At 31.0% G+C, this 23,854-nt stretch overlaps 1 protein-coding gene across 8 annotated transcripts; it reads left to right on the top strand.

Moving 5' to 3' along the window:
* The first annotated feature begins 356 nt into the window (after nucleotides 1–356).
* On the top strand, nucleotides 357–23,852 carry LOC141451346 (serine protease snk-like). 8 transcript variants are annotated; one of them, XM_074122648.1, is made up of 7 exons: nucleotides 357–494; nucleotides 1,000–1,200; nucleotides 10,416–10,534; nucleotides 12,849–12,958; nucleotides 17,656–17,915; nucleotides 20,822–20,988; nucleotides 22,561–23,852. In XM_074122648.1, exons 1-7 carry the CDS (start codon nucleotides 413–415, stop codon nucleotides 22,729–22,731), a joined length of 1,110 nt encoding a protein of 369 aa, XP_073978749.1. In that variant the 5' UTR covers nucleotides 357–412; the 3' UTR covers nucleotides 22,732–23,852. The 8 variants fall into 8 exon arrangements, with proteins under 8 accessions (XP_073978749.1, XP_073978752.1, XP_073978751.1 ...); XM_074122651.1 differs by lacking the exon at nucleotides 10,416–10,534 and adding an exon at nucleotides 8,503–8,612; XM_074122650.1 differs by lacking the exon at nucleotides 10,416–10,534 and adding an exon at nucleotides 7,173–7,288.
* The last annotated feature ends 2 nt before the right edge of the window (nucleotides 23,853–23,854 follow it).

Raw genomic sequence — 23,854 nt, 5'->3', positions numbered from 1 at the left:
GGAGTAGTGCTATAGTGAACATACTCAAGAGGAAATATTGGAATTTTTCTTCTGCCTCAGTACATATTATTGAAATTAATATGTATTAATATAATCTAAACATTAGTAAAATTACATATCCAAACACTTCCCAACTGTGTAAATTTATTGAATCGAATCAAGATTTCTCATCAATCGGTGACTCACTCAAAAGATTTGTAAAATGTATACTAAGTAAAAGAATAATAATACATAAAATATAAAGTAAATTTAGCAAATAAACATGAGTATAAAACATTGTGACCTCCTATTGGATGACGTAGGTGAATAGAAGGCGACTCTTGACTTCAAGGACCTTGGTGTTTGCAGACACATTAATACAAACAGTCGTGACTCTTCAGGAAATCAGTAGTGATCAGACGTTTCCACAGCCATGTTTGCCATTCAGTGTATAGTATATTTAATTTCCATATTTATTAATGTACAAGGACAAAGAATGCTCAATCTAGTACTTGGTTGGTACATTTTATTATCTTTCTTTCTCTCTCCCCATATATTTATTTTTATATCAATTTTGAACGATCAAGAGGTTGCATTTGTACGTCTGCTTGAAAACGTACTGGATATTTTCTTTTCAAAATTCAGGGCGCGACATATCTTAAATCGTTGGCTCCCTTAACTCTCTCAGTTCAAAACCTACTCCCTGACTCCCTTTTTTTTGCTATAGATATTCAATTGTTGGATATGTGGTGGTGCATAGACTCTTTAAAAGATTAGTTATTTTCAATATTTTCTTTAATTACGAATATACTCTCCTGTGCTCTCTTCCTCGGCAATCATCCTCTGCCGCGTTAGAATTAAGTCGATTAGAATTAAGTTAAATCGATTAAGTACTTGTATTCGATGTTTTACACAGCCATTATGTAGGAAATGTTTAAGGTATTTGTGGAGAAAATAAATAAAGTTAAAAAAAAACTCATTTTTGAATTCAATATTTTAAAATAAGATATTTATGAATAGGTGATAATTGCAACAGTACGGGTGCCACAGCATGGAAATGTCAACATTTAAAGGATTGTCCACAAATTGGAGATTTTAGGAGCAATCGTCCATCAATTTGCACTTTCCAAGGTATTGACCCAATCATCTGTTGTCCACCAGCACCAATCCGGCGCAATGATGATCGTGCTCTTCTTGTCACTAATGGGAACGCTGCCAAGAGTAAGTATTAGTAGAGTTTATTTCTTAATTGTAAGTATTGTCATCGTTAATTCATTTTCTTGTTCAAACTTTTATCAACAAAAAAACGAAAGAAGATTTCACCTATTGAGACATGAAGGAAAGACTAACAAAAAGAAAATCGTAAATATTAAAAATAAAAAGGGATAACCGCGAGTATATGCAGCAAACTTTTGATAACATAGTGATGGGTAATTCAATAATAGCAAATTATAGGCAGTAGATAAGCGAATCTAGGTTAGATAAATACTGACAACATATTGAATACAAAATTAGAATAGCAATATTTATAAAGAACTAAGAGTATCCTTTGAAAGTTGATTCGAGTTACTGGTTTTGAAATGAATAGTTTCTAGCCCTCTTTACTTGCTTGCCGTAATTTGGGTACTAAAATATAAACAACAGCACCTCTCGGCTAAGAAGATGATTCGTTTTTTAATCTTATTTATCAACCGAAGGTTTCTATAGAATATCGTTTAATTCGTTATTAATGTTGTTCACTAATTAAAATAAGTTACATAAACATAAAATATTAGGATCAACATTGTAAAGGAGCAAAAAACTTAGAAAAGTCTAAGATGAAAGCCAAGTTGGAGCTAGGAGATTAGAATGCTTTTCGAGATCTAAACATTTCTTAACAGTTTCTAAAGTTCAGACTTCAGTTCAAACAAAGAAGAAAAACACGTTTCTCATCAAATGTGTTGTCTGTCTATAAAATCAAGATATCTTAAGGGTTGGCGTCCATCAAAATTTCTTTATAGCAAGAGAAAGAGATGCTTGAATAATTTTAATAATGAATAGAAAACAAATTATTTTATTATTGCAAAATTATATAAGTATTGATTAATAATTAAATTCAAAAGGTAAAAGAATCGAAAATGAATTATATGACATTCTTTCAGAGTGTGCGATTATGATTTCGTGGAAATGTAATACTATCCGAAGTTCGTTTGGTAGACCACGTATTACATATTTAGTGAGAGGTGGAAAGGTTTCAAAACCACGTGTACACGTCTACATGGTAATGGTTTACGATCGTACACTTTGGTGTTGGAGTAGTTTCATTGGCTTGGACTAAATTTGCTTCAATAATTTTTATGTGTTTCAATATTTTAAGAACAGATTGTAAAATACTGAAGTTCAAAGTAACAAGAAATGTAGGTAATTAGCATTTATAGTTCATAATAATGCATGCGCTGCATTGAAGTCGAGTTGGTGCCCTACTTATTACAGATTTTGTCTATAACTTTACTGTAAATAGCAATTCGAACTGCGAAATTTCGTCCACTAGGCATTTACTACAGCTTTTATATTGATGCATCTAAGTGAGAGTTCTACCTTTGAGTTTATAAACTCGAAGAATTTGATGTTAATGTTCTAATGAAAGTTAGTTTACATATATTTATTTAGTTAATGAAAATAAGCGTTTGCCATTTCTAAACGGTGTTCACTTATTCTCTCAAATATTTCCTAGAAATTCCCATGATGTCTTCACATAATTTTGTTTTTGAAGACAAACAATTTTCTGGCTGAAGATCTTTGGAAATGTTTACGAACCGTACATCTCCAGAGAGCTTCGCGTGCTATACGTTTTAGAGTGCGCGAATTGGTGCCCTTTCTAAGATAGGTAGAAGTTGTACCTGTAACTTTTCATGATTATGTACTGCTTTAAAAGAAGGAAGGTTTGCTTTCCTGCTAAATTTGGAAATTTGTTTCACAGAAAATTAAAGAGAGAGCCTTTTCTTGTTGGTTATTGTTTTAAAATGCTTGACCAATCGAAAGTTGATTTCGAAATGTTTTTGAAAAGTTTCGTGATTAAACCCTGGAATACATTAAACCCTTTAGGTTCTAATTCTTACAAGAATTTTGAGATTTTCTCAAAAAAGGTTTTTTTTTTTTATGGGCAACTACTAGTTCCATGATTCACCCATTTACAGATATTTTTACAATGTATAAAATTCGGTTAAATATTCATAAATCAATCCTGTCGATAATTGATTAACGTTAATTTAATGTTAATTTTGTGCAGTGAGTTCAGAAACAGTACTTTAGAAATTTGTACTCATTAAAGCTTTTTATTTTTGGATTACAATCTAAGTTTAAATACAAGCACTGATCAGCCTGGTATTCACAAGAACCAAGCTCTGGAGGTTTCAATCTTTGTTTTTTTTAAAATATAAATTCATTTTTTAATATTTTCACTATTTGAAGCAATTAAAATTTTTGTTTTTATAGAGTGATCAAATTTCGGTACTTCACAAAATGATTACATAATTCTTTTCTATCTTTTGGGTTATCTTGAGGCCAATTAATCTAGTGACCGAACGACCTGTTTCAGTTTTAATATTATTGTTTTTAATCTGAGTGTAAATAAAATATAAAATATTGCCATTTAAATAAATTGATTATGAATTTAGTGCCCTCAATAATAATTTTCAACGTGAGATTAATTATCAGTCACACTGCAATTCTTTTACAATTATATCTTCTTTTTATTAAAAATTTAATATAAAATATGAAATTTGATTACTTGTATTGAATAGTTTGCAGCAAGCAGTCGGTTAACTTGTGTCCTTGGTATTCCTTGGATATACCGCCTCCTCCGGTGGTCGGTGGAAGGCCAGCTTCTGCAAGAAAACATAAGTTTATGGTAATTCTTTTAAGGGGAACAATGGGGTTTTTGTTTTTGCTTAGTTAATTGCATGTAAGGATAAATAGCTGGAAAATTTCTTCAGTGTAACTTTCTTTCAATGCACCTAAATTTTATAAACAATTCATTATTCTTTATCTAACATTTTAATCACAATAGGTGACCGTAAACTTTTATTTGAACTGCTCGGATGAAGTGGTTGCGTTGATTGATGATAGATTATTGGCTCCAGTTTGTTATTGAATTTTTATAATTGTGTTAGTCAAGTTTTTAGATTTCTGTTTTCCATTTGGATCATTTTATGGGCCCAAAGTGGCTTGGTATCTTTTAAAGTGAGCCTTCTCACGGACGATCAGTAAAATTGTATAATTATATGGGTAGTTTAAATATTTTGGAAAAATAGCTTTCTTGTTCGGTCAAAGGAATCGTAAATCTAGAGATTGTTAAATGTGATTATTCACTTGAAGAGAAAATCGAGTGAAATCGAAAGGGGACCTCTGAATTTCCCCAAATCCAAATCTTGTTTAGTTACTTGACAGGCGACATCCTGAGGTTAGACTCGCAGGCCCGGGACTAGAGTTCCACTCTAGATTCGGTTAGTTTCTGTTGTTTGTTTTTTGAGGTAGTTTTCTTATGGGCTTGGAGTGCTTTTAAATAGCGTAGGATTTCCTTCCCAAGTGACAAATAGTAATAATATGAGACTCGATGACGGATTAATTAATCATTTAAATTTCTTTACCAAAATAAGACTCGGCCAGCGGATTAAAGCATTCTTATTTTTAAGACTTTCCTCTCTCACTAAATGATATTTTGTTTGTTGTTAGATAAGAGTGTCTATATTTTTCTGTTAACATAACCAACACTTATTTTTTTATACTTGTTCTAATTAAATTTATCATCTTTCATTAAATTTCATAAAACTTATTGTACAGAATGTCTTTACTTTGACGCCTCTAACTGTTTATCATTATTAAAAAAAAGATCACCAGACACCATAAATAATGACATTGGTGAATCAAAAGTCTTCGGCGGACGAAATGCTAAGGCCAAAGAGCATAAACACATGGTAAGAAATAGTTGAGCATAAAAACATTGCAGGCATGTTCTTAGTTCAGTTGGATTAGTGAAGGTTCCTTTTGTTTGTTTATTACTCGATTCTAAATCTGGTTAATAATAAAATATAACACAATTAAAAAAACATAAGAAAACATGGTAACCATTTGTTATAGTTAATTATATACATACTTCTGTTATAGTTTTCGTTTTTTACCTGTGAAATCAAATGTGTACAGTTACCGTTGTTTGATTTTTTTTGGCCATACATTATCGAATGCTCTATGGTGTCATGTATATTTTAATATTTCAATATGCAACTAAACCCTGTACACAGATTGCGAAGAGTATTTGGGCGTAATCTGCTGGCTGGCCGTTCGTGAGGCACGGGATGTTAGCACGCAGAAAAAAGTTACTCCAGAAATTAAATACGTAATGGGTGGAAATGACGCATTGCCACAAGTACATAGACATATGGTGAGAGATCTCTGGCATGGTTCTAGTTTTTAAATATATTTCCGTTTAATTAATTCATTCAATAATTTGATTTTTTTTTTTGTATCTTGTAAATTTATACTTTATATGAATACAAGTATAACACAAAGAAATATAAATTTTGGGTTTCTCAAGGGCGTTTTATGAGAAAAAAAAGATTCAATTATTTGTAACATTGTTTGGAAATGCAGGGAATTTAAAATGAATTCGGCTGTTGTAAAATAAGTTACTAATTTGGGTTTATTCATATTGGTTCAGCTTAAAATGGTATCCTCGATGTTAAGCCCTGATACACTTTGTATACTAATCCTTAATTCTTATTAACCTACTGTTGCATCCCCTTCATTCGAGGATAGAGTGTTAAGATGTGTTTTATCCCGTTACACAAGTTAAGCAAAACAGTGGTTACAACTTATTTTCATTTCAGCACAAATTGATTTTAATGACGTTCTGGTACAGCTGTGTCGTCAGTATTCTTTCAATAAATTGATAATGATTTTATTACAATAAACTTGTACAGTATTGAACTTAAACTTCTGTAATAAAAAGTGCGTGTTCAACAATTTTACTTTATTTTTCGCTACTTACGGAAAAAGGCTATTTTTATTTATATTTTTTCGTATGTTTATACAAATCAGTACTATTTGGAAAACGTTTAATAACTCAACTTTATCACACATGTCTACTAGGTTGTCCAGGTTATACATTTTAAAAAGTACTGTGAAGAATTGTTGTGAAGATCGTTGAAAAGGGATCGTAAAAACGAAAATGATGCTATCTAAAAGATTTATTTAGGCTCCTTAAAGAGTGACCGTTTGCTTATTCTGTCAAAATTACAACATGTAAATAGGAATGAAAAGTAAAGTAAAGTAAAAAAACAAGTAGTAATGCCTATTTTTTCAGGAGAACTAATTAATTTATTTATATTAACCATTAAATAAAATTCAAGGCTTAGATCGGAAAGCGAACCCAGTGCCACAATACATATCTTGTGAGCCGCGTCTCTAATCTTAAATCTATCATGGGTGCTTTGTAAATAGGAATGAGTGCGTGATATCTCGTTGACGGATTATTAATCATTTAAATTTCTTTACTAAAATAAGGCTCAATCAGCGCAGCAAAGCATTCTTATCTTTAATATTTTCCTCGATCACTAAATGCTATTTTGTTTGTTGTTAAATAAGAATTGCTTCTATTATAACTAACGACCATTTTTTGAACTTGTCCTAATTAAATTTAGCATCTTTCAGAAAATTACATGAAACTTATTGTACAGTATGTCTTTAATTTGATGCCTCAGCTAGAGCATGCCCGTGAGTTGGCTAACTCTAAGAGTTAAACACATCATCTACCTCGGCAGGCACTATTACAGTTTCTTGTAATATATCTTATATAATTAATATACATATAAATAAATTACATCTTCTGCACAAACAATCTTTGTGCCTGCAAAGCGAAATTTGATGCTCCTAAGTTTTGACAGCAGAATCCTCTAAAACAAATTTGTGGGTGAACTAGTTTCAGAACCGAGAAGGGTACTTGTTTTACCCAAAAACTCATGCAACGTTTTTGATTAAAAAAAAAAAGAAGATTATTTCTCATTACTGAAAATTAAAAACTTACTCCTTCAAAATTACTGATATTCTTGCATGCCATTTTATCCAATTTATAAGCGGACAAAACTAAAGTCTTGTTCTTTTCTTATTTATTATGAATTAATTAGTTATATTTTGGGATAACTACTAACATTTATCAGGATGCAAGAGGTGGGTGGCAGTGCGATGTAAACCAAGAAGAATTATGCAAAGGCTGAGAAGAACTATTATTGTTGTAGGCGGAGAAGATGCACCTTCAAGAATTTTTACTTACATGGTGAGACATTCCCCTGCAAGCCAACCTCTTCAATAACTATTTTGCCATAAATAACCCAGGGATGTAAGTTTCTCCTTTGCATGAAATTTTATTTTTCCATTTAGCCTATCATCTGTTAAAAAAGGAAAACTGTACTTTGAGAAGCCCCAATCGCCAATCGGGTGTCTTCTAAGACTGTATTAAAGAAACTAAATCCATCGTTCAGTTTGTAGACTACTTTTTTTTCCAAAACACTTACTCTATCATCTATTTATAACGCTTAGTGCTAGTAACATTGTACAGAATATAATTTTTAAGCACTGTCAAAGTTTAAACGTTTGTCTATTAAAAAATTTCTTCAGAACGTTAAAAAAAGCGGCTCTTCCACAAAAAATAGAACTTTTTTTTGAGAGAGAGAGGGCGAAATTGTAACTATTTTATAAAGGCGTATATTTGAACGATTGTAGCAAGTATCTTTCAGCCTTCATGACAAAGAGAGCATTTTCACAAAAAAAAATTTCAAGGCAATGCAAACATGATTGAAGTTAGATATACTCATCACATTAATACTAGACCGCTTAGTATAGGAAAAAAAAGAAGAAATTAATGGTTTTTTTGGTTTCACGTTACGAAAACAACAAAATAGAATGGTATCTTGAAAGTTTTATTACAACATTCTGTGCGTTTTTCCCTTTACAAATAAAATAAGGTTTGCACTGCTAACCAGAAATACTAACCATATCTATATCTTAAACTATCTTCTGTATCTTAAACCACTTCAAAACTCACAGTTTGGTGTCATTGCTTTACTTTATTTTACTACGTAAAAACTTGGCTATGGAATAGAACTGTTGGTATTTGGAGGGCTGAAAGCTGCGGTAAGAGCAAAACTCAAAATTTAAACCTAGAAGTAGGTTAAGTTTTATTTGCAGCCTGAACATGTGAGAAGGCTTCTTTTTTTTTTCTCTCGGTTTTCGAAAGAGGGATATTTGTTTCTCTTCGAAGATTTCGAAGCCCAGTACAAGGATCATTTGTTCTAAACTGACGAAATAAATCTTTTTTTCATTGTAACAATTCAAAATCACTTGACTTTGAAGAATTATTTTACAAAATTGCTTTAAAAATTGTTTATGCATCCTAAATTTTTTTTGGGCAGACCAAACCAGAATTTATTTATTTATTTACTATTATTTGCAAACTTGGTGTATTTTGGAATAACTACTAATATTTATCAGGGTGCAAGAGTTTATTAGACGTTCAATGTGGGCCAGGAAGAAGGCAAATCAGACCTCCTAGCCTTGTACTAGGCGGAGAAGATGCACCTCCAAGAATTTTTACTTATATGGTGAGGATATCTCTTAATGCCATCTTCCACAACTATTAACCAACAACCAAACTTTGCGAAAGTAAGCGTTTGCATGAAGTTTGTTCACTGCTTAGCTTTTCTTCTATAAAAATTATGATTTTTTCAGCAAATGCTACAAAGAAGTTAAATAAATTAAGTGAAGCATTTAATTTGCACATTTCTTGTCCTCTAGCAATTATTTTGTAATTTATTTCCACAAGCTAACTTCTATTCAAAAAAGAATGTAGTATTATCACTTACAACATCTTTCTCACAGTTTATGCGAAGAATTTTTTTTAAAATAGCGACATTAAGTATGAGTACTTTAATTGCACTAGAATGTAGGTCTAACCCTGAAGAGTATTAGGAAGCGTTTTTATGAGAAATATTTTAAAATAGCCTTTATAGATTTTCATATATGCAATGAGCAAATCAAGTTTTATAAAAAAATCCGGTTTGAACCGTTTTCGAGAAAATTAAAAAAAACAAAAAAAAACTCAAAATCGGTTCAGAAAAATTAACACTTCCTTTAGCTGATTTTCTCCAAAAATCCAGATCCTAAGATGGCATTGATTCGAAATGAAAAAATTGAATAACTGTGATTTTTCCGATCTGAGTAATGCTTGAACACAGCCATACGATTTTATAAAAACCATTCTTGCTGACTCAGGAGACCTCGGAAAGGAAATTTCCAAATTGAAAATCTATACGATGACAATAAGCACTCGTACCAATCAGTAGAAAGAGAATACAGAAATCTGTAGGGTCATAACTCCAAAATTCTGTTTTTGGCGCAACTATTCGTATTGGAAAAATTAGAAATGTTTTTCGTGAATGCAAGCATCATCACAAAGTTGCTATAAATGTTTTAAGGATTCAGAAGGAAGGTGAACACAAAAAATAGGAAGAAGAAGATATCTTCCATCCTTTTCAGTATCAGGAGCATGGAAATTGCCAAATCTCCCTATTTTTAACTCCTAATTTATTAATTTTTGGCTAGTAGAAAAGTTAGGCCTTGGATTGGAAGAAATGGTGACCAGAGTGCCAAATGAAGAAGCCCACTGGTCAGCTATAGAGGCTTCTGGTTCAGATATTCAGGATTTTGGCACCATATATCAGCTTGTTTTTCTCCAATCTCTGATATTTTGATATTGAATCATTACAAACAAAAATGCATAGTCAACTAAAGGAAGATCCTTGCAATATATCGATCAACCTTAGCCAAATAATCTTCCTTCAAGGAAGAAAATTGATCGATCTACTAATGATAATAATAAAAGTAAGAATACAACAAACGAAAAGTGGTAACTTATACATCACTAGATAGAGGGTATAATAATTACTATCATCACAATGTTGTCCAATGAGCGAAGAAGCCACAGAGTATCCTATATTTTCTTTTACAAAAATAGTAAAGTTTTCTTCGACTCCAATTCTTATAGGTGTACCCCTACCCAAATTGTTGAACTTCATACTACTTCAACATTTATGGGTTGGCCATACATCAGTGTCCAGAAATATCAATACTTTTAATTGCATCCGACTCACGAATAGAAGAATTCTGTACCTCTTAATCTGGGATTTCTACAGTACCCTTCCAGTGATACCTGCAATAAATTCCCTTCCATTCCAATTTGTAATTTTCTGTTGGAGAATTGTTTCAGCACTGTTTACCATTGGCTCATCAGCAAGTGAAATATCCGCTAATAATTCACTGTGTCTCCAATAATGGACTTCCACTTCCCATATATTCTTTCTCTAAAGATCTAGTATAAACAAAAACATGTTTGTTTATTTGTTCAGAATGCATGAACTACCTGTTCACAAATTGCTTGTCATCAGTACGAGTGAAACGGCGTTTTAATATGGCTCCACTTGTAGTTGGAGGTACGGCTGCTAAACCTAAAACGCACAGAGCAATGGTAAGTATTTTAGGTCATCGGTAAAAGAGTTTGAGGCAAATCAATTACCTAAATAATTTAATTCTGTTTTTAAATAAAGTTTCTAAAAAAAAACGAAGGAACAAAAACAAGTGTTTACCATGTTTCTTTTTCTTGATCTTTAACTTCATAATGTTATTTTTGTTATTTTAATATTCGGGTTTGCTAAGTTATTGTGTTATCTAATATATTGTTAGTTTAATTGTTATTATTAATTTATTATTATTCAAAAGGCTTCATTAAAAAACAAATAATAAAAATACCAGGTCAAACAGGCTCACGATTAAAGCCTACATGTCCGGAAGCAAACTGTTCATCAAATTTTAGAGCCTTAGACTCCAGTTAAGGATGTGCTATTAGCTTTGGCGAAAGTCCTCGAATAAATACTAGAACCAGACTAGATAAAACGAATTTGTTAATTTTTTACCTTTTTTGGTTTTTAATGGCGATTTTACGGAGATGGCTAAGAATATGTTTAGGTGTTTGATTTTCTTCTTATTCTGTTCATTTTGAATATATTCTCTTTCGATCTAAAGAGGTTTGTATTCTTCACAACCTTTGGGTTGATCTATAATTTTGGTCGGTGAATTCAATCTTTTAATGTTCCAAATTTCAAGAACTTACTATGAGAGAAATTCACTAAGAAGATAAAAACGGGTTTATATCCTTGTTGCTGTAATTCTGCTAAGTGAATCCTCATTTTAGATCTACATTGCGATAGTATTTCCTAAGATGGCGGTACGCTGACTGCGGTTATGCATTAGTTCTAATTTCCTCTCTAATACAATATTCTGTTTTCTCCAGAAAGAATTGCGCTAGCCTCGCAATGCTTCCTTCCATAGTGTAGGGTATGTTACGTCAGAAACGATTTACAAATGCCTCTGTATAATATAACTTGCAGTTGAATAAGAGATACCTAAAAAGAGCATCAACCTCTTCCTTCACTACTTTTTCAGCCCTCTTCATTGCCCTTATGTTCAACTTATAGCCATTATGTCATAGATTGTAAGACCAATTTTTTGTGGTATTCTATTATCAATTTGACTCAACATTGGCAGCCATAGCATTATTTTAATAAAACCTAATTATCAGTAAAAGTACCTTTCTTCAGCGCCCTTTACAATTTAGAACAGTGAAACCTTCATACGGAAAAATTATATATAATTTATTCTGAAATATATGTATATGTGTATTAGATTGTAATTTTTATCACATAAAAGAGGGATCCATACGGAACTGTTGTAACCTCTGGTTAAGTATTTAAGTGGTTAACTATTTAAGCGCATACTCTAGCATACCTATGTTCAAGAGCAGAGTCTAAAACCTTTACTGGGTGGTATTTATTAAAAGCACTAGGCTTAAAAAATTGGTTTGAACCACATGCACTAGAGTATTGGTTAAGTTACACTGCCCTTGGAAGCCTCAAAGATCTTGGCCAATGAAAGGATTGTGTAAACCTTCCTGGACCAGTTTGCTCGCATTCTCTTGCTCACCCAAATCGGAAACAAAGAAACGTATCTATTAATCGCTATCCAAAATGGAAATGAGAAGCACTAACAACGGATCTTGCATGAGAAAACTAACAAATCATTTGATTTAACACTTTAAAAATATAATGTATCTTTAATTAATTTCCAGCGAGTCTTTTGTATGGAATGAGTTCTAATAGAAGCGTGTTATTACTAATTATAGCTAAATATTACAATTGCAGATTTCATTTAAACTAATTAACATTCTTGCGGGAAGAAACACAATTAATAAGCTGTCCGGGAAATTAGCATAATCAGTCCATTAAATGTAAAATGAATATTTTCCTTGATGAAATTCCAGAAAAGTTTGTGTTTTAATAATAACCAGCATGGAATACATCTATGTAGTATGAAATTATTTAAAAAGCACTTTAATCTTAGGGTATGACTTTTTAGCATTAAATTAACCATGTTAATTATTTATTAATTTTGAAACGCTACATTTACTTTGTTTTTATTCTAAACATATTTCTGATTTTGCCTTTAATTTTTTTGTATAATATAAATTTCATTGTAAAAATATCATTTTAATTAATTTTGGAAATGCAAGTTAATTTTCCCATTTTTCATTGAATTATTTTAATAAAAATGAATGTAGCGGAAACCACAAATTGATTCTGTTTGGGGGGGAATGTTTTATATTTTAATTTTATATTTTATAATTTTATATTTTATTTATAATTTTCTATTTTTATTTTCAATTTAATTAATTTGATGTAACACACAAAAATTTTCTTCTTTAATAAGAAAATTGTCTGTTTCTGTAGGTTTTAATTGGATATGGAAGTGCGGGAGCTAAAAGTTGGCAATGCGGAGGGAGTTTGATATCTGAAAAATGGGTTCTCAGCGCTGCACATTGTGCATCTCCGACGGGACAGTAAGTTGTCATTTTCTTTTAGCTATCTATGAAGCCTTAAATAACTTCACATTATAGTTTTTTAACTAGTTTAGTTTTAAGGTTTGACAATATTCATTAGCAACTTTATTTGCTTTTATTTGGGGGATAATCACCTTTAAATGGTTGCAACTAAAGAAGAAGGTGATAATATATTTTAATGGGGTAAATCAAGAAATATATTTTGATGAATTAGTAAAACCTAAACTGCAATTTAAATAGATCCCTTGGGAGAACAAGGGCAACTGTAATAATAATAATAAAGAAATGCTGTATACGAGTACAATTGCCATTTGCGATGAAGCACTGTTCGCGATTAAAATTCTGATTCTATCCAAGTAAATATTGCTAAATTCCTAGATATGTAAGTGTAAATTAGATACATAGTGAATGAACTATATAGAAATGAAACAAAAAAAGTTTGAAGCTTATTATTTCATTAATTTGATTCATTATATCAACAAAGTATTTATATTCTACGTTGGTTGCTTAGTACTGAATTCAATTATCTTAACTGATTGTGAAGCGCTATTTCAAAAAAGGCTTTACAGAAGTATCTGCTAGATATACTGGATATCTGCTAAGAAATGGGTAATGGAACAGAAAGAACCGCGTTTCCCACTTCCTCAGATTGAAGACAAAAACAGGAAATAAACAAGCTGGCCACGTCTAACTTCCTCCTTTCACCCATTGACTGCTCACCAATTTCAGTAGTAATTTTATTGAGTGAATATTTTATAACGAACTGCTTTTTTCCTATCAGGCAAATTAAGTCGAGATTTGTGTTAAACATTGTTCAGTATACCCCAGATTATATTGCAATTCCTGTCAGTACCAATGTATGTCATGCAGTGACAATCGACTATATAATTATTGCTGATGGAGGAAGTGTTTGGAGTAATAATGCGATTCCACATTTTATCTTTTCTATTTTTGAGTTAAATTGAAAGAAGTAAACTTTTCGACTTCTGAGTGTACTTGAATAAGAAGTAGGATGGATTTTTACTTTATTGCAAAGCATTTCATTCAAGTTCAAAAAAATAAAAAAAAGCATTATTAGAAAAATTTGTTGAAACCATTTCATTTAAACCACTATGGAATTATATCCAAGCAAATCCAAGGTAGATCAGCTGGCAAATTAAGGTTATCTAAGCAGAGAGTCTTTTTTTCATTTATTTTCAACCATAATGAACAATAATAAAACGTAATTAGTGCCTTTTTATTATATTAGTTAATATAAAAGACATATTCATATTACGTTATTAAAAATTACCCATTAGGTCTCCGAGATATCCTAAACAACACAAAAATATTATTAAACAAAAAATTAAAGTTTAATAAAATTAACGAGTGTATAGAAATTTTCTTGTTTTCCTTCTACTGAGAAGGGTAAAGGATAAATGGTTCTTTGGCCCCCTAGGGATTTTGCCAATTTAATTATGTATGTAAATATTTACTCCTTTCTCTCATTTTCTTATCTTATCCATCAGGAATCTATATATATTTCTGTTTTGTTTTTTCTTTTTTGTGAGCACTATAGTTGCTTCATTTATTTACCATCGTTGTTTTTAAGTTTGTTCATCTAACATTATAATTTACATGATTTGATTTTTTATTAATAATTACAAACTGTTCGGAAGGACAGTTGTATAAGGCTTGATCGTCTAAAACTATATGAGAAAAACGTATCGTTGGAAAACAATGATAGGTTATTTCTCTTTTTCAATAAAAAATAAAACTCGCAAATTTTCCTTATAATATAGGGCAAATACTCCTTTATAACCCGTAATTTTTTGCAACAACCCAAATCTAATAGATTTCAAGTAAAAAGATGCCGAAAATTCAACTTGTAATTGATTAAAAAAAAAGATTAAAGACAACTTAAAAAAGGTTTATACACTAATTCATGAAAACAATGAATGCTAGTTTTGTTCTTAAAGTAGATTAAAAAGAGAAGATTAGAAATTCATTCCAAAAAACAAATTCGGGAATAATAAATGCTAATTTGAACTAATGATCGATTAAAAAAAAAAAAAATAATAATGAACAAAAACATTAAAAATGTTTAGTAAACAATATGAGGAACCAAAGAATGCTAATTTGGAACTTTTAGTCAACAAAAAAAGAGAAAAGAACACATTAAAAAAAGTAAAAAATCAATACCAAAATCAACTTAAGGAAACCTACAACGCTAGTTTTGAACTTATAATCAATTAAAGCGTAAAAATCAAAAAATACATCAACAATTAAGCTTAAACGAGTACTATAATAGTACATATTTTCGCAAAGATAACACCAATAGAACAAGTGCTACATCAATTCAAAATATGAGGGAAATGCAAAACTCCCAAACTATCACTTTATATTAATATATAAGATTGGTTAAGCAATAATTAATTGATTAAATGTTATGTGCATGCAAGAATGATTATTATGAGATAATAAAGTCTTACCTTGTTTAAAGAATATCCAAGTTCATCAGCATATCAATAGAACACTAGTCCAATAGCACTTGACACTTGACACTTTTTAAAATAATTCACAACACTATTTGCAATAAAACTTTATATCACGCACTAAGTATAACTTAAACACATTTTATAAAGTATAACTTCACTTTAACACTCACGAATATTTACTTAAAAAATCATGTTAACTTAATGACTTAAAAATGGCCGCCCGTAACTGGCCAGGTAGATCAGCTGGCAAATTAAGGTTATCTAAGCAGAGTCTTTTTTTCATTTATTTTCAACCATAATGAACAATAATAAAACGTAATTAGTGCCTTTTTATTATAAAATTTAAAATTAAAAGAAAATTTAAGTCGGGTGGTTGTTCACACGAGAACCTTAATTTACCAGCTGATCAACCTGGCCAGTTACGGGCGGCCATTTTTAAGTCATTATTAAGTTAACATTATTTTTTAAGTCAATATTCTTGAGTGTTAAAGTGAAGTTATATTTTATAAAATTTGTTTAAGTTATACTTAGCGCGTGTTATAAAGCTTTATTGCAAGTAGTGTTGTGAATTATTTTAAAAAGTGTCAAGTGTCAAGTGCAATTGGACTGGTGTTCTATTGAGGTGCTGATGAACTTGGATATTCTTTAAACAAGGTAAGACTTTATTATCTCATTAATCATTCTTGCATGCAAATAACATGTTGTCATAAGGGTTATTAGTTTCGATTTGTGCACTGTTTCCCAGTTTGTTGTTGGGTCCTAAGCGCGGTTTTAAGTCGTAGTTTGTGGCTATTGTGCGAATGATGTTGAGTTGTAACTCATAGTTGGTCATTACGAGAGGTTTAGTTTTCAATCTGTCAGGTGTCTGCGAGCGACTAGTTTAGGTTAAATAGGATGGTAGGAACTGTTATGTATATTATAATAGTGTCAGCGGACGTGGGCTTTCTGAATATTATGATTCCTTAGTTGTTGTCTTTTCCAGAAAGGGTGATATCCAGGAAGTTTAGAGTTTTATCGTTCTCATATTAGTGAGTGGAATTTACGTTGGGGTTAAGGCTGTTTAGGTAAGACAATAGCATATAAAGCCAAGATATGTTTGAGTGAGTCGTCTAAATAACGTACACCGAATTTTCCCTTCAATTGTGGAACACACGTTCATGTTGCTTAAATATTTCAGAAAATATTGCCAATAGGGAGTGTCTGTCCCATTTCTAATTTGTCATCAGCAAGGCAAAAGTTATTGTTAAATTTAAAGTAATTTTGTTTGAAGGTAGTTTCGGTTTGGGTTAGAGCTTTTAGTTGGTCAGTGTACTGTAGTGTGTTTTCGTATTTTAGTTTCTGTTTTATAATATTTAAAGAGTCTGTGACAGAGTTGAAGTTTAAAGGTTTGTAAAGGGTTTGTGTACCTATTGTCGTTTAGTCAACCCTTATACTTAAGTTTTTAAAGTCAAGTTTTTATTTAGGAGTTTCCTAAAAGTGTTGTTTTAAATGAATGTACGCATTAGTATTATTAAGGTGTGTATTTCATAAATGATTAGCTATTATGGTATTTGTTAAAATCTTTCACCTACATTTGGAAATAAATAAAAGTTATTATAAATGTCAAAATTACACCTATGCCTTTATAGGTACACATATCTTGTGTTTTTTCTCTCTAATTACGATGAAATTATCTGAATTGATTATTTATTCAGTTTTTCAGGTTATTGTTTAACCAAATTAGAATTACTTACCGCTGCTCATTAATACTAAGTATTTACCCATCACTTTTAAATAAATTATCAATGTATGGCTAAAGGCAATATCCACTCGTCCAGTTTCGTTCCTTAAACTATATAAATAGAATATAGGTGCCTGTAAAAGTTTATAATGTAAGTTTAATATGTATGTGATGAGCTGATTAACTTTGGGTCCGCAAAACAGTTGCACACATCAGCTATTTCTATAGGCCCTTTGTCTTAGTGTTTGAAGGGTCAGTGTAATTGTTTTTTTAGTTAAGTGCCCCTTAAACAAACTAGCTGATTCCCTTTTCCCTACTAGTCTGAACAATATAAGATATGCTACTTATAATTAAAGTTTACTATTGGCAACTTTTATGAGTGGATATTTGGAAGTGCAACACTAGATAATATGGATGATTTCATCAGTCCACTGCATTCATCAGCTTTGTTTTCACTTTCATTTAACCTTAATAATTATTTATTTCTTTTTTTTTTCCAGAGGACCTGCTAGATGGGCTAGAGTTGGCGATTTAGATATATCCAGTACAAATGAAGATGCCCGTCCACAAGAGAAAATAATTGTTGATAGAATAATACATCCAAATTATAAAGAACCGGCCGTATATCATGATATAGCTCTATTTAAATTAGATTCAGATATTTTATTTAATGATTGGGTTGCACCAATTTGTTTGCACACTGTAAATGAGATCAACGCTCCTAAAGCTACTATTACAGGCTGGGGTAGATTAGATTTTGGTTAGTTGATTTTGTTGAGTTTCATTTGCAATATAAATTATTTTTTAAATTTTTAATTATAAAAAAAAAGTTCAGTAAATATCAGTGCCTCATTACTTAGAGTAGGCTACCTTCGTCCGAAAGAAAGAACCGAGCAATATCAGTGATTGTTCTTAGAACTTAGTCCTTAGTGTAAAACGAGTTAGTAGTATCCTTTGCTTGAAATGAATATTTCGGGGGAAGTTACGAATTCTTCTAGTGCTCGCTAAACCCAAGTAGAAGTACACATTGACAAAGTATCTATTTTGTTGGGAATGATAAAGGTTAGGAAATTAAAGAGAAAAACTGAAAAAAAAAAATGAACATGACTGAAATATGAAACATCTGTTTTATTTAGTTGTGTATTTATTTACTTCAGGAGCAAAATGGTTACGAGTTAGAGGGAGATGTAGGTTTGGGGATGGTGGAGAAGGATGTCTTTTTGCTTTGGGAAGCCAATTTGCCCAAAGACTGATACCTTTCTGTTCAGTGGACTTGGCTTTACCGGTTTTTAATATTTCAAAAATCTATTTCTACCACTTCTTGTTGGTGTTTCATTGTAACGGTTCAGGCCTCAGGTGCGTAAAAAATGTATGGTCACGTTAATTGTGTGGAAGATTCGTTTTTTGCACCTGAGAGATAGTGCATACTGCATAGTTCCAAAGTACCGAATGCAGCTTTAGCAATGTTCTTCCTTGTCTCTTTTAGCAAGGATTGCTCCTTTTTTAAAAAATCTTTGTTGTCTAATATGACATTTTGGTCTCTAGTCTCTAATCCTTACTCTAAATTCCTTCCAACTACTTATGTATTCTGTTTTATCATAATTTATGTGTAGCCCCATTTCTAGTATTCATCCTTTTAATTTCCTAATCATTAATTCTAGGTTCTCTTTATTTAGAGCAATCACCCTTTTATATCCGTCATCTATTGGTACTCCCATTCTTTCACACTTCTTATTCAAATCCTGTAAAACTTGCTCAGGTAGATTTTGAAACAGCGTCGATGCTTCAAACCGTTTGAGACTTTGCTAGAAAAATATAATACGCAGAAACGACTGATTTAAAAACGCTGGACCTTGCAAAAAAAATTAAAGAACTTTTACTTAACTTCTTCAAAGGTGGGTAAAAAAGTCTCTTTTGACTTCAATGCCTGGGGAACAGGATCCGCCCTATATTCTAATCTAATCTTTCCTCATTAAAACTGGACAAATTATTGCGTTTCGCCCCTTTTTATATACATTTATATTTTATAGTTACAGGTTTGAGACCTGCGCATTACTTTCATCAATGTTTTTTTTTTGACCGCTAAAAAAATTCTGCTGACACTCAGTTATTATTTGAGGGTTGCAGGAGTCAGTTTTGTGTTGTTAGGTTAAAAAAAATCCTGCGCAGCTCATTTAATTATTTATTTATATAAAATTATATATATTTTTTAAATAAGCTTTAAATGCTGAAGTGGACTAGTGTATTTTTATGGAAGGTCTTATCTCAAAAATATTTCTCCAAATAATGACAACTAAATAATGGCTTGAATATAGAAGCGAAATGTTTGAAATAAATATAGAACATTACATTTATTCAGCAAACAGCGTGAAATATAACATTTTTTTTTTTTTTTTGTGCAACCCTGTTTAAAATGTTGAACTGCATAAATAATGATTTGACCTAACACTGCTGCAATGCTGCATAATAAATAACCTGAAATTTTAATTCTAATTAAGTCTCATTTAGAGTTCATAAATAAATAACAGGAATGTTGCATTAGTGCAATGGGAATAATCAGTTACTGTTAAATGCATTGATACACTTATACCTGCTATTTTGTCATCCAGTTTAATGGAGAAGGCATTTTAGAAATATGTTAACAAGTAACTATTAAACTTACTTCTCTAACTGGTGGGAGAAGATCAAATATCTTTAATAATTGATTAATTTAAATATTACTCAGTTTGAGCATTAGTATTCCTCAAGGCCTTTTTAAATGGCAAGAGAAACTTTTATTTAAAATTATTTGCAATATTTTGTATAAAATTCATAATTTATGGCAGTAATATTTAAATTTATGAAAATCTATTTATTTTTAGGGAATCACTTGCTTAAAGTTCTGATCAGATCAGTGGTCATTTTTATAATTTCAAATTTTTGTCTCATCAAAATATTTACTGAGAAATCCATGGTCAATAAATCTTCCTCATCTTCACAATTCATTTACAACTGAAACAGAATTACCGGCTTATTGTGCGTTTTCCACCAATTTATATTCATTATGAGTGAGATAAGGCATGTGATGATTAATTTTTTTCTAACTAATCGCATTCAAATCGCATAACAGTTCAACTTAAAAAAGTAGGACTAAATATTTATCACTGATTTCATCCAGACTGCGGACCTGACATTTTCAACAGTTCAGCTTTTCAAGCCAAGTTGCTAAATTTATTTTACAACCTTTCTTACAGAGTTTTATAAACTATTCAACTATTGCTGACATACTTTTCGCTACTTATAAGTTTTTATGTGATTTACGTGCTTCATCTGAGTAATTGTTTGATGAGTGACTCTTTAACATCATAGCCAACCTTTCTTTTGTTGTTCTTTTTTCTCAGGAGATAACGCTTCTCATTTCTAATTCTTCCGCTTAAAGTAAATTCTTTTATTGAGTAATTAGTCCGCCTCAATCTGTTAAATGTCCAAATTTTATTTCATGATTAACTGAGTCACACTTATCACTTTCCCTATTATTTTTTGATAGGTTTAAAATCCCAAAAACGTTAAACTTTGTTTTTATCTGTTCCACCTTTCGCCCACAATTTCATAGAAAGATGTTAACAACATCTCCTCAATTCATCATTATAAATGAAAAATTATAGTTTTTTTTATTTTAATTTTTAGTCGGAGATATAAGTCTAAAACTGCAAGAAGTAAACATTACTTTGGTTAATGGTACAGAATGTAGAAGACTGTATGAAAACGATGTGGATAGTAAAATACCTCAAGGTATTAATCCAAACATTATGATCTGCGCCGGCGAGAGAGAGGGTGGAAAGGATGCATGTTCGGTGAGCTATGATTTTTCTTTTGTTGTTTTTAAATAGTTAAGTTTAGAAATTTGTATACAAATATTCTGTGATTTTCCTTTGAAATACAGAAAACAATACGGATATGGTAGTAAATGTTCTGGTAGAAGTTTAGTTATAAAGTTTGTAGGATAATAAACATATATTGGTGTGTTTATAAGCATGGCGAGTTTAAGTAGCATACATCATATAATATAATATAATCATGTAGTATAATATTCATATTACGAAATCCTAATTGTCAAAGAATTTAGAACCGATTCTTGAGGAAGTTTACATAGACTAGTGTTCAGTGGTAAGTAACTACCTGAATTTTCCTTGATTATTCTTTATAAAACCACCCTTTTCAAAATAAAGAATTATTTGAACGGTTCTAAGCGATTGGAATGATAATTATGAGCTGGATTTTCGCTAGATCTTAGTAACTGCTCACGTTAGTGGTAATAAAAATACGTAAATAACAAACAGCTGACGTGGCTCCTACATTAATATTTATGCTTTTAAGAGTACGTTGGGAATGACAGGAGTAGCCTAGACTGACTTGTTAGAGGATAGCGAAAAGACAAACTGGAAGTATCATTTTAAGGCTCGCCAATTGCTACAAACTTATATTTTAAAAACAGAAAAAAACAAAAATGTATAAAAACCGTTTCCTAAAATGATAGGAATAAATTTTTTAAAACAAACTTGATATTCGCAAAAAATTCAAGTGTAGACGCATATCCAGAGATAAATATTTGTTTCAACAAAATGAGGACTCAACTAAGTTCACTTTCTTTAATTGAAGATTTCGCACAACATTCCTCTATGAGATGTTGAATATGTAGGGTATAAAAATCGCAAGAAAAAAAAAAAAAAACATGACGCATTGGTGAAAAAAGTATGAAGTCAAGACGGTGTAAATTGAGATAAAAAGCAAAAATTAAAATTAAATCTGAAAAAAACAATTTTATCGTTACTTCAATGATTTAATCGATCTATTGATTTAAAATTTAGTACCATTGTTACATTTTAAATAATTCGATGACTCATTAGTAGTTTATTTTTCATTTCGAAAAACAGTAGTGCCTTTTCCTCCATTTTCTAGTTTTAAATATCATGAATTATTATGGTGCGTCGCCAAGAACCGTCATTCTTCTAGCTTAATATTTGGAATTTTGTTTTTCAGAACGGAATAACTGGAGCATTTAAATAAGGGCGAGGGCTTATATTTGCATTAAACTGAAGCAGACCCTTAATTTGTACAAAAACTTTAAAGGCATTCTTAAAAAAGTAAAGTTATAAGAATAAATATAAGCTGCAATTCGTCTCTATAGTTTAGTTAACTGATTCTTTTTGTTAGACCACATTAATTTATACTGCGTCACAATACATTATTTGCTTGATAAGGGACTGTTCGCATGGTTAACTTCAACTTCAATATTCTTAAATAAACCATTTGTAATGCGCCGGTAAAAGAGTTATAGAATCTTTTATTTTTGTTAGTTCACGATACAGGTTGTTAATTTATTAATGATTACAAACATTTTTAATTGTTTATGTTAATTTTTACAGGGTGATTCTGGCGGACCTATGGCGATTCAGCTCGCGAGTCGCTGTCTGAAGACTCAAATTGGAATAACTTCATTCGGTAGAGATTGTGGACTACCGAATACTCCGGGGGTTTACACAAGGGTTTCCTATTACGTACCATGGATTGAATCAATAGTTTGGCCGACATCCTAATTATTGATCAATAATTATATAATTTTGGTTGACATTTCCAATTCGATTTTATTTCTTCCAAAAATATTTACAATTTATAAAGTTTTTCGGAGAAGTATCAATAATTGAAATTTACATGTTTTATTTATATTCATTTTTCAAAAGAAAAAAAAAATTGTTGCATAATTAAGACCATTTAATTTCAAGATTCTGCCTGTGGGGTGCATAGATGGTGAAATAATGTGGTAGCATTATTCTTTTCTGCTGGATCATTTTCGTGAATCATCAGCGGATAAAGTTATCTTTCATGACCCAAAGAAACGATTCCTATTGATCCTGCCAAGAGTCGTAGCGGTAGCATTCTTTAGGCTCATCACTGGTCAGAAATTTAACCAGCATTCTCTTTTAAAGAATTGGTATAGCTGATTTGCCCAAAAGTTCTTTTTGCAGTATAGATGATCATCTTTGTGGATGTTTTTCTATAAAATATATTTATCATGACGACAGCCTTTTTAGGGGTAATGCGTTTTAATGGCAGAAACGCTTTCAGTGCCTTTAGGGAAATACAATTAATTTAATGGATCATAAAACAATCACGCCCTCCCTAAGGGGCACGCCCTACAGTTTGGAAAACGTTGGCTTAATGGATCACTATCAAGATATTATTATCACTTTTCGGAGAAAAACAAGTATTGGAGAATCCATAGTTTAAAAAGTCAAACGTGTGCTCACCTTACACATCTAATTTGGTAATTCAAGGTAAAGCTGGCCAGAAAAATTAGGCGAGACTTTACTAGAGACAAATCGCTGAGATAGTAATAACTTTGGATCTGTTTAAAGTGGTGATAAAAAACTCCAACAATAAAAAAAAAACTATCAGTGCATCCAAAATGGTGTGAAGCTGAAATCAGTACAAGGGAGGGATAATCGCAGAATAAAGCAATTATTTTTATTAAAAGTATGAAGAAAGAAACTACTAGATGAATACTTTGTTTTTAAAATAATATAATTACTATTTAATAATTAATAATACTATTTAATTAAAAAGTTGAAGAAGAAATGTCAGTAACATTATAACAGTTGTAAAGCAACCGAAGAGGATTGTAAAATGTTAAATAAACATATTTTATTTTTGTATTATATT

The sequence above is a fragment of the Rhodnius prolixus genome, unplaced genomic scaffold (genome assembly GCF_049639745.1).
Source record: "Rhodnius prolixus isolate KJV_2025 unplaced genomic scaffold, Rpr scaffold_8, whole genome shotgun sequence".
In the NCBI taxonomy this organism is placed as follows: domain Eukaryota; kingdom Metazoa; phylum Arthropoda; class Insecta; order Hemiptera; family Reduviidae; genus Rhodnius; species Rhodnius prolixus.
This window is presented reverse-complemented; position numbering and strand designations above follow the sequence as displayed.

What these genes read in the sequence shown, in the direction of transcription:
- LOC141451346 (XM_074122646.1), top strand. Translation starts at nt 413, where the DNA reads ATGTTTGCCATTCAGTGTATAGTATATTTAATTTCCATATTTATTAAT. An exon ending in TAATGGGAACGCTGCCAAGA is followed by an intron (nt 1,201 to 5,258) that starts GTAAGTATTAGT and finishes CCCTGTACACAG; the next exon opens with ATTGCGAAGAGTATTTGGGC. An exon ending in GTGGAAAGGATGCATGTTCG is followed by an intron (nt 20,989 to 22,560) that starts GTGAGCTATGAT and finishes TAATTTTTACAG; the next exon opens with GGTGATTCTGGCGGACCTAT.